The sequence below is a fragment of the Brachionichthys hirsutus genome, chromosome 19 (genome assembly GCF_040956055.1).
Source record: "Brachionichthys hirsutus isolate HB-005 chromosome 19, CSIRO-AGI_Bhir_v1, whole genome shotgun sequence".
In the NCBI taxonomy this organism is placed as follows: domain Eukaryota; kingdom Metazoa; phylum Chordata; class Actinopteri; order Lophiiformes; family Brachionichthyidae; genus Brachionichthys; species Brachionichthys hirsutus.
This window is the reverse complement of record NC_090915.1, coordinates 3970489-3985224: the sequence shown is the minus strand read 5'-3', so window position 1 is coordinate 3985224 and position 14736 is coordinate 3970489. Positions and strand designations below refer to the sequence as shown.

At 47.7% G+C, this 14736-nt stretch overlaps 1 protein-coding gene across 1 annotated transcript; it reads right to left on the bottom strand.

Annotated features, from left to right (window-relative positions):
- Positions 1-432: 432 nt before the first annotated feature.
- Positions 433-12113, bottom strand: slc4a5b (solute carrier family 4 member 5b). The gene is made up of 25 exons (XM_068753330.1): positions 12050-12113; positions 11576-11794; positions 9749-9878; positions 9489-9649; positions 8682-8837; positions 8409-8516; positions 7775-7830; positions 6762-6919; positions 6603-6690; positions 6369-6523; positions 6134-6259; positions 5893-6067; positions 5685-5818; positions 5386-5566; positions 5045-5135; positions 4224-4282; positions 3618-3809; positions 3075-3188; positions 2780-2893; positions 2384-2545; positions 2098-2276; positions 1941-2013; positions 1803-1871; positions 1372-1545; positions 433-1090 (listed from the first exon to the last, which is right to left on the bottom strand). The coding sequence occupies exons 1-25, from the start codon at positions 12111-12113 to the stop codon at positions 683-685; spliced, it is 3546 nt and encodes a 1181-aa protein (XP_068609431.1). The 3' UTR covers positions 433-682.
- Positions 12114-14736: the final 2623 nt, after the last annotated feature.

Sequence of the window (14736 nt, the reverse complement as noted above, 5' to 3'; positions counted from 1 at the left end):
TTTGTCACTACAGTCTCTGTGAACTCCAGGTGGAGGCAGCTCGGGGGGGGGGGGCATGGATCCGGACTTCCTGTTTATGTCTCCCGGTGCATTGTGGGGCAGGTTTGTCAGTTGCAGCTGTACTGTGTGGCGTTTGTGTTTCTGAAGGTGTTCCAGGTCTCTGCGGGGCGCGTTCGGGTTCAGAACACGGTACCTGCGCTCTAACTCGTTCGGATCGGATGCGCCCGTCGAGTACGGGTCGGTCTCCTGCAGGGGAACGAATGCACGCAGACAAACACGCAGAAAACACGTGCATGGAGCAGAACGAGGCGCGTGAACACGGATCAAAACACACACAAAAGCTATGCGAGGGGGCCGGCGTACTCACACTCAGGGTTGGCTTAGGATGGGGGGGGTTAACGTGGGCGGGCGCTATGGCCTCCGTGGGAATCTCGACTGAGCGGCCCAGCTGAGGGACAGAGACAGGAAGTGGTGGACATGCAGGACAAACTGGGGATTTGCAGGAACAGACCAGAGGTGTTCTGTATTTGTGACCTCCTTTTGGAGATTTATATCTCCAGTAGGAACCAGCGAAGCGGTTCTGAGTCCAGTTTAACAGACATGAGAACCGGCGGTTCTGATTTTTAGAGGACAGAATCCAGCTAGTCTCATCCTGAAAATCCATTCTACCCTGACGCAACAGCTACGAGGACAGACCCGGGGCATTACGGGCCCCAAAGACACAGCTGGTTCTAAATGGTTGGGTCACAGCGGGACAGGGACGGACAGACGTAAAGACTGTAGTAAGAGTTGGACAGTGCCTTTTCAGCAACACTGTGGGACAGAGAGGAGAAACGTTCGGTGTTAGTCGGAGAGCGACGCGTCTGAACGCAGCCAAAAAGCAGCTCGGCCTCGGCGATGCACGTCGTCTAACGGCGCTCACCTCCTCGTCGCTCTCTGGCTCCGCCCCCTTCTTCTCCTTCTTCCTCTTCTTCTTGTCGTCCTCCTTCTTCTTCTTGTCTTTGTCCGGCAGGATGTCATCCAGCCAGGCCAAGTCGCGCTGCGAGAACACGAGATCCAGCAGCTTCCGAACGACCATCAGACCCAGAATCTGCAAACGGCCCGAGACGGAACATGGTTCTGATAATCCAGCGAGGAGCTTTTTACTTTATTGTGATGGTGTTTGGAATAAGGAATCACGAGTGATGAATACATTTTGGGGATCTGACGTTTGTTTTTAACTAATAAAAAACCTGCAGCTGTTTTTCTTGACTTTCGTTGTGTCCATTTTCAGCTAAAATCTTCATCATGTGTGTATTTAATAATAAAGTAAACCAACAAACATCCTGCACGCCGATAGACGACAGCAACAGGAAGCAGGTTCACGCTCACCATCACTGGGAAGATGATGGCGAGGAAGGTGGACTTGAGGATCCAGAGGACGGCCAAGCAGACCATCTGGACGAGGGTGAAGAGATGGACGCGTCTCAGAGGAACGTGACGCAGGAAGGAGAAGTCTGGCTGGTGTTTGGGAGGCATCAGGTACAGCTTGATCCGCTCCCAGAACTGAAACAGAATCAGGACACGTTCTCAGCTTCGCCTTACGAGACCTGAACATCGCTAATCCAACCTGATCACTCCCAAGGAGAACCTTCTAAATGAACTCCTATGTATAAAAATAGACCCGTCCATTTCAGACTTTAGATCCACGCTTTCCTTATTATAGTCAAGGGGAGGAATGCTAGTCGTATAATCAAACTGATATTTTGCATTAATTTGAAATGTAATCCCAACGAGCGGCTGCAGCATCGTCCTCCACGTACCTGTATGCCACTCAGTGAGGCCACGCCCATGTACAGGAAGACGCCATACAGGACCGGCATGGGGATGTACTGAATGAAGGAGACAGCAGTTACAGTCCAGCGGGACAGCGGCGGCGTGAAGCGCCTCATCGTCCTTACCTGGAGAACAGGAGCGAGGAAGACCGAGAGTCCGGTCAGAACAAACACCAAGGTTCCCGTCAGCCTCTGCTCCCTGAAGATGAAGACTCCGTCCATGTTAAAATAAATAAATCCGGTCGGGAAAAGATTCCCGGACGCAGCGGCGGGACGGTCGAACCTGACTCCGAGGAACTGCGGCTGCTCTCCGGGGGCGCTGGACTCGCTCTCCATCTTCAGCGAGTCGATGTGCGCGATGGAGATGACGGTCGCTGCTACGTACCACGGCAGACTCATGAAGGAGCACACGGCCATCAGAACCCCCACCCAGAACAGGTCCAGGTGGTAGCCGCAGCCCTTCTGCAGATTGTGTAGAATTTAACAGAAGTTAAAAAAAAAAAAAAAATAAAGGAATTGAGTTGATGTTTGTTTCCCGCTGGCGGCGCCCCTCTTCTGGGTTTTCGCACCTTCAGCTTGTTTTCTTTGCGGTTGACGATGACGGCGCTGATCTGCTGGTCCATGAAGATGAGGATGGTGACGAGGAGAGCCGGAACGAAGCTGGCCAGATACCACCACCAGGGGTTCTTACCGAAGGGCATCACCAGCCAACCGCGGTCGGGACGCGTGGGCTGAGCGGGTAAAAGGGGAGGAGAGGTGGGAAAGCTGAACGTCGGTCGGAAACGACCCCTGGCTTTGGCACCAAGAGACGGGTGAACATGCAGAGGAGACGAAATGATTAAACGGAATCCGGCAAAGGCCGAGAAATAAAAGTAGGAGAACCTCAGAGTTTAAGTTTAGTACATCGCTGGAAAAAAGGTAGTATACACACACACACACACACAAACATGCATGCAATCAAATACCTTGAACTCGGTTGGGACGATTAGTTTGGGTGTGTCTAACCCCATCAACATGTCCAGACCCACAAAGCACATGATTGACATGAAGATGGCAAAATCACTGATTAGCTTCCTCAGCTACGAGAGGGGAGGGGTAGAAGAAAAAGGTGGAACAAGAGGGAATGGAAGACAGAAAAAGAAAGAAAGATTGGGTAGATCAGTGAATCCACATCGAGTAGAAATGAGTAAAGACTTCGTCTTTTTGAGGACATGGATGTGAGGAAGCTGGGAAGGACGGAAGTGGGAGTCGAGGGAAGACCTTGATCTCGGTGGGAACGTGCAGCTTGGGGGTGTCGAGGCCCAGCAGGAAATCCAGTCCACAGAAAACCAGGATAGAGATGATGATGGCAAAATCGCTGATGAGGGACCGGAGCTGGAGCACATGCAGGGATGACAGAGGGAGGGGGGAGGGGGGGAGGGGGTCAGCAGACACGGCTGGACATCGGGAAGCTTTGAAGGGTGGAGACGGCGATTCTTTTCATCATCAGTAAATCCTGTGGAGACAAACATTCCACCTTCTCTGTCCCTCTCATTTCTAATCCTGTCCAACCTGGTCACTCCCAAGGAGAACCTCAGCATCTTCATCTCCGCCACTTCTAGCTCCGCCTCCTGTCTTTTCCTAGCTGTCTCTAAGCCGTCCATCATGGCTGGCCTCACCGCTGTCTCGTACCACACCACACGTTGTCTGTTGCCACCCAAAGAGTCTTCCACGCTTTGGTCAACCCAACATGTCGCACGCAGGTTTACGCTTTTTCGTCAGGCATGAAGGACCAAAGAGGACGGACCGGCTCTGCTCTCTTACCTTTGTCGGGAAGTAGCGGCTGAACTTGAACTTCTTGAGAGAAACAGTCATGGAGTAGGTGCCGAAGAAGAGGATGAAGGACATGAGAGCCAGGTCAGGAACATACTTACAGGCGGCCCCCACCAGCGTCCCTCCGTAATCCAGGCAATCTTTCTTACTCAGCTGATTCCAGTCCAGATCGGTCAAGTTAAACTGCAGAGGCAGAAAGTGGAGGAAGAGGAGGAGCAAAAAAGACATGAAAGAAAGGCATAACAATAGAAAACAGGATATAGACCTCTACTGCATCGACTTTCAACTCCTTTTTTCACTCCGTTTGAAGTCTGTGATCTCTAATGGGATTATTCACTTCACTTCACGTTTATTTCCCTTTCCTTGCGAAAGTATAAAACAGTGCGTGCGAACAAGATGTTTCTTTGAAACGCTGAGAAAATGTCGCGTTGGATCAATTAAGTTTAACAAATGTATGAACGCGATCGGTTTTCCTGACAGATCAGGTGATACGTTACTCGAATAAATAAACCCGTAAACTAGCGAAAATGAGTAAAAAACAAACGTTTTTTTAGAGCATCTTTGCAAAGAGGACTCGGGTGAGAGACTTTTACTTACGAGTAGAGTCATGTTGTCGTCTGCAAGCGGAGCTGAAGCATTCAAACCCAGCAGAGATGCTGAGGAGCAAAAAGAAGACAGGGAGACAGAGGACAGCAAATAAATCAGAGAACATCAAAGAAACGGGACAAAAACACGGAGCATTGGGTGAAAAGTCTCAAACGCCTCTGTTAGGCTGCTCCTTGTGGACGCAGACTAGTTTATTACGCCTCAGAGTTCTGTTTAAAAAGATGTAATGGAGTGGAAACGGGAGGTTTTTAGTGACAGGACTGATGAAGCAAAGCAGCGGCTGTCAGAGAGATTACGGATCTGATTGATCTCGAGTTAAAGATGCTCATTCGTGTTTTATCAGGGTTTGTACTCACTTTCGTCAGAATGCATCCGCAAATGAAGCAAAAACAGACGAGACACACAAATCAGCACCAGGGAGGAAGAACAAATGACCGAATCAGTCCGATCACGTGGACACGAAGCGTTTTCACGTCATTCGATGATCGGCTCAGAGTAAAAAAGACCACATCCACATTCCCGCTCTGTTCTTGATGCACAGTTTCAAAGGGAAAGCCAAGTTCCCACGATCCTGAGCAACTCCCTTCAGTCCAGGAGATGACTTTCACTTCACTTCACTTCACTTCACTTTTATTGAATTTGTCCCTCGGAGGGCAATTTGTTTTACAGCATATACACATTGTCCACAACATATAGCGGACACTCAAGACACAGTTAAGGGATATATACGGCACAGATGACAATCTATGCCGTATGACTGTGATGACATTAAATATGCTCAAGAAAGACACTAAAAGCATTTGAAGACTCACCCTGGTCTGGTGCGATGCAATCACACTTGTAGGAAGTGATGTAGTTCAGCTTGAAGCCCCGGTTGATCGGGTAATACTTTAACGCTCCTACCTGTGGAAACCAACCATGTTTTTAAAAAGCTTACGTTAAATACACAAAATGTACTTTCTGGGGTCTCCCAATAAGAGCAACAAACAGCTTCTCCCGTTTTAAGCGTTGATTGGGAACGTCAGGGATAATAAAGTAGGTAAGAATTTGCTTTTATGTTTGGTAAGAACAAACTACAAGCGTTTCCTACCGTCATCTATCGTGACCTTCAGTAACGAGCGAGGACATTTGTCCATCTGAGCAAGTTACCTACCATCTTCTTAATGGCATCAGAGATGAAAATGAAGGAGATGAGCCCGGAGAAACCTTCCTCCGTGAAGCGCGTCATGTACTTGATGATGTAGCTGGCATCCGAGACGACCAGCAGAAAACACTGAAAGCACGAGTGAAGGCCGATCCACAGACGAAGCTCCAAGTAATCGACGTTGTTGGTCCTGTGAGGAGAGACGGGACTGGTTAGTTGAACTGGTCAGTTGAACTGGTCAGTTGAACTGGTCAGTTGAACTGGTCAGTTGTATGGCCACATCTGTGCCCTCCTTTGGCTCGTCTTACTTGCTGAATTCATAAAGCAGCTTCTCAAAGATGAGAATGGGCCCAGTTGAACTGAGGATGATGAGAGGCTGGCCACCGAATAAACAAAAGACTGTCCCGGCTAAAGCCGTCCCAAGGAAGCTTTCCATGACTCCCTTGGAGAAGAGGACAGGGAGACATGTGAAGCCATTTAGCCAGAATGTCCTGCATTGCCTGTTAATATAAAGACCTGGTAATTATCGGTAGCGTCCCCCAGCAACCCGCCAAAGGTGATGGCGTTGGTGATGCAGCCCAGGTAGATGAAGAGCACGGAGGAGATGGACTGGATGTGGAAGCCGTCGTAGATATCGCTGCAATACCACGGGATCTTCCTTTTGATGTCGAGCCACAACCCGCCTGCGACCCTAACCAAACGAGACGCCGTCAGCGTGAGAACGTCCGAGTCGCCGGACGTTTTGATCCTCTCGTACCTCCCGGTAAACTTCAGCTCCTCTCCGAGCTCGTGTGGGGCCGGAAACTCGTCATCTTCCCCTCCGGCCGCGCCGCCGACGGAGCCGTTCATTTGACCCAGGTCGTTCAGGTTCAGCACTGATTTCCTGCGTGGTTCCCATGGAAACGGAACAGGGAGTCAGGAGTAAGCCATACGTAAACACGTCGAGATGAATCTGCAGCTCCCATCGGGTTTGGGTTCTGAAGTGTACATGCCTCATTTCTGCCGATGGAACCTTCTTCGGAGGTTCGATGCGTATTTTGGGGTCCCACTCCCCCGGAGGCAGGACGATCACCTCATCCAGAAACTCGTCGACACCTGCGATCAGGTCTTCACGGTCCCGGGCTTTATAGGCGACGTCACTGAACAGCTGGTGGGCAACAAAGACACAAGATGAAGGGGAATATAATGGATTTCGTTGAACTCTACCAGGAAGTGCCGCCACTTACGTCGTCCACCATCAGCGTAGCGATAGCTCTGCCGATCTCGTTGTAGGACTTGGTTTTGCCTTGAGGACCCAGCAAGATGAAGAGGAATCTAACGGAGGAAAAGGTTACGATGCATTCAAGGACACCGACTATCTGCATAAGACACGAGACAACACCCACCTTGTCGGCACGGGGACCTCGGTGAGGCCTCCCAAAGTCGTGGCCTGAGCCAAACGCACAAAGGAGACGAAAGGTTTTTCCAGGAAATCCACCTCTCCAATCAGGACATTGGATGCTTCGGCATCACGAGGAATCTTCTTCATGAACTTGTTCTTCAGCTGGGAAAGGAGAGGAGCACGGAAAAGGGAGTGACATATCTGAACGAGGGGCAAACCACCAATGTCGTGTACAAATCTCTTTATCATCTGTTAGTTCTGTTTTCGGAGTCGGTTCACAATCGGTCGTCTCTCCGAAGAGACTGCAAACAGGAAACTCTGTTCAATATGTACTCGATGTTGTAGTATTATCGTGTACTTTGCTGGATGAGAGTGGACATAAGTTAGTTCTACCAAACCTGGAGGTTCCTCTGGGAACCAATTATTAAACCACACTCAGGAGTCACATGTCTGAGGTCATTTCCTGCTTTGAGGTTCTCGTCACGACATTTAGACGTCAAGCACACAAAAGCAGCAAAAAATGCTGCTGCCGATTAGCAATGAAAGAAAAAGTGGCTTAAACTGTTCAACAATTCAGTTGAGAAGAAAAACCTGCACACAATCGGCAGTATTAAAGGGATTAAAGGAGCAGCTCTATGGAATAAAAAAATTAAGTGATTATCCCCTCATCGCTATGGGAACAGAAAGCCCAGGAGTCTGAAAAACATTTCTGAAGCATCGCTCAACAGCAAATAGAAGGTTTAGGGATGCCGACGCTTTTGGCTTGGAGGCTACAGAAAAGATTTTAGCTTAGAAGAAGAATCTTCAATGGCAGCATGGTGGCGCAGTGGGTTGCGCAGTGGCCTCACAGCAAGAAGGTCACATTTCCAAATCCAAATTGTGGCCATTTGGGGGAGGAGTTTGTATGTTCTCCCAGTTTCTGCACGGGTTCTCTCTCCCGGTTCTCCGGCTTCCTCTCACCACCAAAAAACATGGAAGCCAGAAACTGTCGCGCAGCATATTAAAGGTAAACTTTACCTGGTCTGTGCTCGGCGTATCTGAAATATCATTCATGCTGCGGCTCTGGTTATGATCTGTAAATGAAACAAACACTTATATTCAGGTTTTGAGTTGAATCTCAGAGGGATTTATTCATTAATCAAGGATGCAAATGTCAAGATTGACGACGAAGAGTAACAGAAATTTAACAGTATTTTTCCCATCAGGGATAAAAAACAAACAAACACATTTTTGCCTCAGAGCAGATTTGAGATCAAATTAACTGGAACAAAAGGAGTACAAGAGCCCCAGAATTCCTCTGATAATCCTCCTCACCACACGGATTCACACAGGAACAAGCAAAGGTTCACACAATAGGACCGGAAACCTCCCAAGCAAACACGCCACACCCAACATGTGCTCACGGTATGTCTATTAAACACAAAGTCATGTCACGCGTGGACATCATGCAGCAGGAAGAGAGAGACGTGGCCCGAGGACGACGTGCTGAAACGTGCACACACGTGTTTTTAAGGCTGGACAACGACCTCGGGAAACTCGAGTTATGTCAAATCTTATCTTGATTGAACTGTTGCGGAACAGGAAACACGCGGCGTGCCTGGTGTGCAGGTGCGTTAGCTGTGAATGTGTGTGTGTGTGTGTTCACACTCACTCAGGCGGCCAAGGCTGCTTGACTGCCGAGAGCGTAGGTCTTCTGTGGAGCGGTGGATCCCAGAAGCTGGACTAGTACGACTATTGAGATTAATCTGAGGGCTACGGTCTGACGCGGCGGCGGCAGAAGGTTGTGAGCGCAGAAGAGGTGTTTTTTATGAGGGAAGGTAAAGACAGGTGGCAGAAAATAAAAGGAAGTATTAGGATGCGATTAGGTTTGATTGCTTCGATGATTGGCGGCTGGAAATACGAAGGCAGCGGCGCGCTGACTCACTGGAAGCGGCGTTGGAGGACTTTGCGATATCGGCCAGCGAGCGGTGGATCGGTTTCTTGGTCTGGTGACGATGCTTCCTGAGCAACACGAAGCTGATCTTCTCCTTAAGGTCCGGAGGAACGAGGCCGTCGTTTATCTGCCGACTCACGATCTCATCTGGAGCCAAAGGTTCACATTAGAGGCTGATTTAAATTCAGTTACACGACCAACAGTTTACTAGCAGGTATTTAGCGTGGAGGAAAGTATCAGGTGTGTATATGTGATGGGAGAGAGTCAGGGAGGATGAAGGGGAAGGTCTACGAGACAGTGGTGAGGACAGCCATGATGAACGGCTTAGAGACAAAGACAGGAGGCGGAGCTAGAAGTGGAGGAGCTGACGATGCTGAGGTTCTCCTTGGGAGTGACCAGGTTGGACAGGATTAGAAATGAGACAATAAGAGGGACAGTGAAGGTTAGACGTTTGGAGACAAGGTCAGAGAGACCAGACTTTAATGGTTTGGACATGTCCAGAGGAGAGACGGGGACTATATCGGTAGAAGGATGCTGAGGATGGAGCTGCTAGGAAACAGGGCTAGAGGACGACCCAGGAGAAGATACATGGACGTAGTGAGGGAGGACATGAGAGTGGCTGGTGTCGGGGAGGACGATGCAAAGGACAGGGTGAAGTGGAGACGGTCAATTTGCTGTGGCGTCCCCAGATGGGACAAGCCGGAAGTACATTAGGATATTCAAGCGGTTAATGAAGCTGATTTTTATGTCACGTGAAGAAGACAGGCGAGTGCTTGCTGGCATCGCCTCCTCTCTCACCTACGATCTGCGGCAGCGAGCAGGCCTCCAGGTCCAGCAGGACGCTTCCGGTCTGCAGGCAGGTCCGGAGCTCAAACAGGCTGTGGAGGGTCAGCGTGGAGACGTGCGGTTTGCTCCATCTTTCTCCTCCCTCCTCCACCTTCTCCTCGAACTTCACCCACCTACGGAGAAGGCGGTTAGACTCCGGGTTAGACCAGCAGGATGTTATTTTAAACTGCTTATAACGACCTTTAAATCCTAACTAACGAATGAATGAACACCTTGCGGACTCTTTCCACTCCAGCTCCCCCCCTTCATGCTGCAGTGTGTCCATCTCGGTGAATATCGTGGGTGTCGGCGTGCCGTCGTCCTCCCCCAGTATGTGGCGCAGACGCTCTGCAGCAGGAGACACTAAGGAAGACAGACGGGGGGACGGAGACGCTTTCAGATTCACATTAAAATCAAATTTGAAACGACCTGCATGTTTATTAGTGGCATCAAATTGTGGTAAAATCTTTGCTGGTTCTCGTGACGCTTATTTGGAAGACAACAAAATTTAAATGCAGATGCCGGGAAAAGAAAGCAACAAAAGGTTGAAAAATAATACAAATTATTATTCACAAAGGTCTCAGTAGAAATAGTTCAGCAGGGTTAGGCCCGAACTTTGTGTCCAATTTTACTCTGAACCGATCAATCCCCATTAACATCCGAGCCCCGAGGCGCCGTTCCCTCGCATCCCGCCGGTTCCCCTCCGGATCCAAAAAAAGTCAATAGCACGCCAAAGCCTCGTGTGACGTCCACAATCTCAATCAACTTCTAGAATCAGTCGTTTCTGTTTCAAGAAAAATCTTTTGGGAAACCAAAAGAATTCAAAATTCATTCATTTGTATAACAGAACGAAAACATCCTTTAAAGAGCAATAAGAATATTCCAGCGCTGACTTTAGATCAGCAGTTAATTCAAAGACATTATTGATAGGCACAAAAGACACTCTTCTAGTTAGCACTGTTGCTACATTTGACCGCTACCAGTAACAGAAGTGTGAGTTTTGAAATGATCTAACAAAAAAATCTGGCATTTCCCCATTAGACAAAGTAGTTAAAGTTCCAAAGCACCAAATCTAACGACTTCAAACCAATAATGCTGTAACCGTGGGAGATAAGAGGAAGTGGAGGCCGTCGTCGTCACGTTAAACTACGCAGCCTGCCGGTGCAGCCGCGCTCCTCCACCCGTCTCCCTCCCATCTTTACCTATTTGCGAGCCGGGGAGGCTCCGCCAGGAGGCCGCGGTCGAGGACAAAGACACGCCGGAGTCCTGCATCCTCGCTGGATCGTTCCAAGTTTACTTTCAGAATGAGAAACAATTCCCGTCCTCGGCTCACGGGGGGGTTTTGTTTTAGATCAAACGGTTAGACCTGCTCCGTCCAGTCAGACGGAAGAAGGTCGGTGGCTGAAATCCACTGAAATCTGGAAAGCAGCAAAGGCTTTAAGAAGGTGGACACACACCACAGGACCCTCAAGTACTCTCCTCCCACACACACACACACACACACACACACACAGCTTGGAGTTCCTCAGCTCTAATCAGCTTACAGGCTTCAGACTTCGTGACCCTTCAGGACCGAAACATTCAAGATAAATATGCTCCAGTAACTTCATCATCATCATCATCATCATCATCATGTTCCGCTACCTACCCTCAGGCCCTTCTGACATGTGAGCTGCTTTCTGGGCCACATGGAAACACACAGATCGACGGGGACAGCGGGAGGAAAAGTCAATGGAATACCTCAGAAGCAGACAGCAGCTTCGAAAACGTAAACAATGGGAATTCCCAGCATTCCCACCAAACCGCTGCCGGATATTTAGGGGAAATAAATACATGTATTTTACGTTGGAGTCAGTCCGTCCACAAGATGGCTGTGAAGAGTCAGACATTTTTACACGTCGTCAAACATGGTGACATCATTACGATGAAGCACCTGCTTATTACCTACAGCAGAAGTATGGATTGATCTCTTTTTTTCAGTACGCTTCGGGTCCCGGTATCAGAGGCGTAGGGACGCAACGCTGCCACCTGTAGGCAGATGTCTTGCTCAGACTCCTAACCTGAGAGGTCGCCGTGGTCGTGACGCTCCATGCCGCTCTCCTCGTCGTCATAGTGCTCTTCTCTGTAGTGGTAGTATCCCCGGTGCGAGTGCTCACAGTTCGTGTGGCGGTCACAGTGCATGTGGCGCCTGCCACTGTCGGCCTCGCCAACGTGGGAACGGTGTCTGCGTCTTTTCCGTCTGCGGGAAACCGGGACATCGATGTAGACCGGCTGGGCCTCTGGAAAAACAAGAGAGAACATGTCGATCAATGCAGGCTCAGCAGAGCACCAGAGGAAATGAGCTGGTGATCATCTGTCCTTTGTCAGGGATTTGAATCGAAGTGATTCATTTAATCTTTAATGAGATGAGCAGTTCCACCTGCACAGAACGTAAAGCTTAAGACAGCTAAGGACAAAAATGAACAGAAGAACAAATAGCTACAACTGCATTTTAATTTTGGACCTAAAGTCTGGGACTTGATGCGTTTTCTCACCATCATCATCCTCGTAGCGCTTGTGAACTCGATTTCTTCCTCGGTGCCATTCGTGGTGATCCATCCTGAAGGGGGAAGAAACACTGAGGTTTACTGAACAAATACGGATGCAGGGAGAAAGAAAAGACCGATGATGCTTCGTCTGGCGGGTCATGGACCCTCCTGGCCTCGGACCCGCCTTCTCTTAACATGTGAGCTGCTTTCCGGGCCGCATGGAAACTCATGTGCACGGCAAGAGGAAAAGTCAATGGATCTTTTGTCCTTAAAGTTAACAAAAGTGTGTCTGGTTCTAGGTTCTCAGTCATCCAGGTCATGGTAAATCAGAGTCAACTGGACTTGTTCAAGTCTCTACCAGTCCCTCAGAACTGAAGAAGCCTCTTGGATGAGAGGTGAAACGTCTTCGATCTAACTCAAAAGTTTCATGTTAACTCAGACTTTAAAGCAGGACGCTTTGCGTGTCGATCGATGAAGCCTGAACAATCCAGACGTGACAATTAACAGAACCGAGCTGCTCTGAAACTCTCAGCGAGAATGACTGCGATCAATCCCAGGTCGATCAAACCACTGTGGTTTGTCCATGCTGCACTGATCAGCTGATTTGGAGGCGGATCAATAGATGTCCTTTCTGATAGCTTACGAGTCCCTGAAGCCTGATCAGTGACTGTGAAGGACAGTCACACACGAGTTTAATCATGGACAACCTCAGAGAGACGCGAGGAGCGTCCTCAGCCTGTAGCCACGCTGGAAAGTTACCTTCATGTGGGAATTAAACTGCTTAGACACCCGATTGTCTGGCCATGTTTGTTTCTTTCTTTGTTTGTTTTCTGATTTGAGTTTTGTTTTATATCACTGGAAAATCTCCAGCTCCCTTGATCCACTGCTGTTCCATGCAAGCCAGAATCGATTCTAGTTCAGCCCCCGGTTTTACAGTGGGAAGAGGTCGACAGCCTCGTAACAAAGAAACATTAATAGATGCTGATCTTCAAACCAACATGCTCACATAAAAATACAAAGTCATCTTTAGAAATGTTGTTAGGAAGAACTGAAGACACGAGAGTATTTCTTCTGGATATATTACATATATTGTGCATGAATTAAAAAAGACATTTGAAAATGATTTGCTAACTCAATCTACACTCTAAAATTTAAGTTAAAGCCACAATTGCTGTAAAAAAAAAAAAGCATGAAATTCCAAGATTTGTTTTTTAAATAATAAATCTCTATATGTACATCAAGTTTGAGGATGATCAATTAGACAAAAGATGTATCTATTGTTTGACACTTCTGCTCAATTCAACCTCTAATAATTGTAATTCTCATTTAAATTAACAAAACACAGAAAAGGAGAATAAAAAGTGACTCTGAACATTAAACAATCCTCCCAATGCAACCGACAGATGCGTAACACGAAGAATTAAGCTTTTTAATGTTTGTCTTACCTGATGTCAAAGTTGAAGCAGAGAGATCTGAGAAGGTAAAAGATAGTTTTAATAATGTTTGTGCAAATTAAGCACAAAATGTTCCTTCCAAATCCTGACCAACTCCCAGTGAGTATTGGTACCCGATGGTGGACGATCAATCTCTGGGGGTATAGATTGGCGTGTTGGGGGGGTTGGGTGTCGGGCTCAGGCTTAAGAACCAATGAGATTAGCAGGAGTGCTGGAATTAAAAACACTTTAATCTATGTCTATTATTCCCATGCCGTATTTATCCATCCATCCTCGATCATCTCATCTACATGAATGCTGGAGTCTATTCCAGCTTGCTATGGGCGAGAAGTAGGATACACCCCGGCTGTGTCGCCAACGCATCGTATTTATGTATCTGTATTTCATTCTACAAGATTTTCTAGTTTTTTTTCTCAGTAACTTTTAATATTCTGATCATACAAGCAAAATTAGCGTTCTTAGTCATATTAATCAGCTGATTATCCATGACGATCCAATTTCACAAATGACTGAGATTTATGTGTTTCTTTATTGAAACACTTTAAAGATGCAGTTCATTCATTCATGCAGCCATCATCTCGTTTAACAGCAATATATATATATATATATATTAAACTGCAATGTCAATCACTCTGTTTAGCTGTTTTCCAGTAAAATGCATTATTACTGTTACCTTGTTGCTAATCAAATACAATTCTATGGCACCTGTTGAAATAAATTTAACGAAAGAAAACAGGCTTTGTTTAACAACTTTAAGGAAACATTTCAGACTGAAAAAGAAAAATTAGATTATGTGTTAGAGACATTCATTAATTGCCCGCAGCTAATTCTCTTGTCTTTTAATAAATGAATATCAACCTGATCAGACAAACTAATCCTGCTGAGATCCTGTTAACTTATGTGTGTGTGTGGGTCTGTATGTGTGTGTATGTGTGTGCGTGTGTGTGTGTGTGTGTGAGAGAAACAGTGTGGGTCGGGGTGCGTCGTGCGTTTTGGCGCGGTGATGTCCTTCAGGAATGGTGCGTAAAGACGCATAAAGACACGTAAAGATGCTTCCGGTGGATTAAGTGTGACTTTCATGACCGTCCGTTTTAGCTCTCGGAGAAGATTCCGCTCCGGTAACGGGACACCGGCCTATTTTTAACGTCACACTCGCAGAAGATGGAGCCTCTTTGTGCCGATCTGAACGCCACCAACGGGACGAACGGCTCCGTTAACTGCAGCGACGGCTTCAACCAG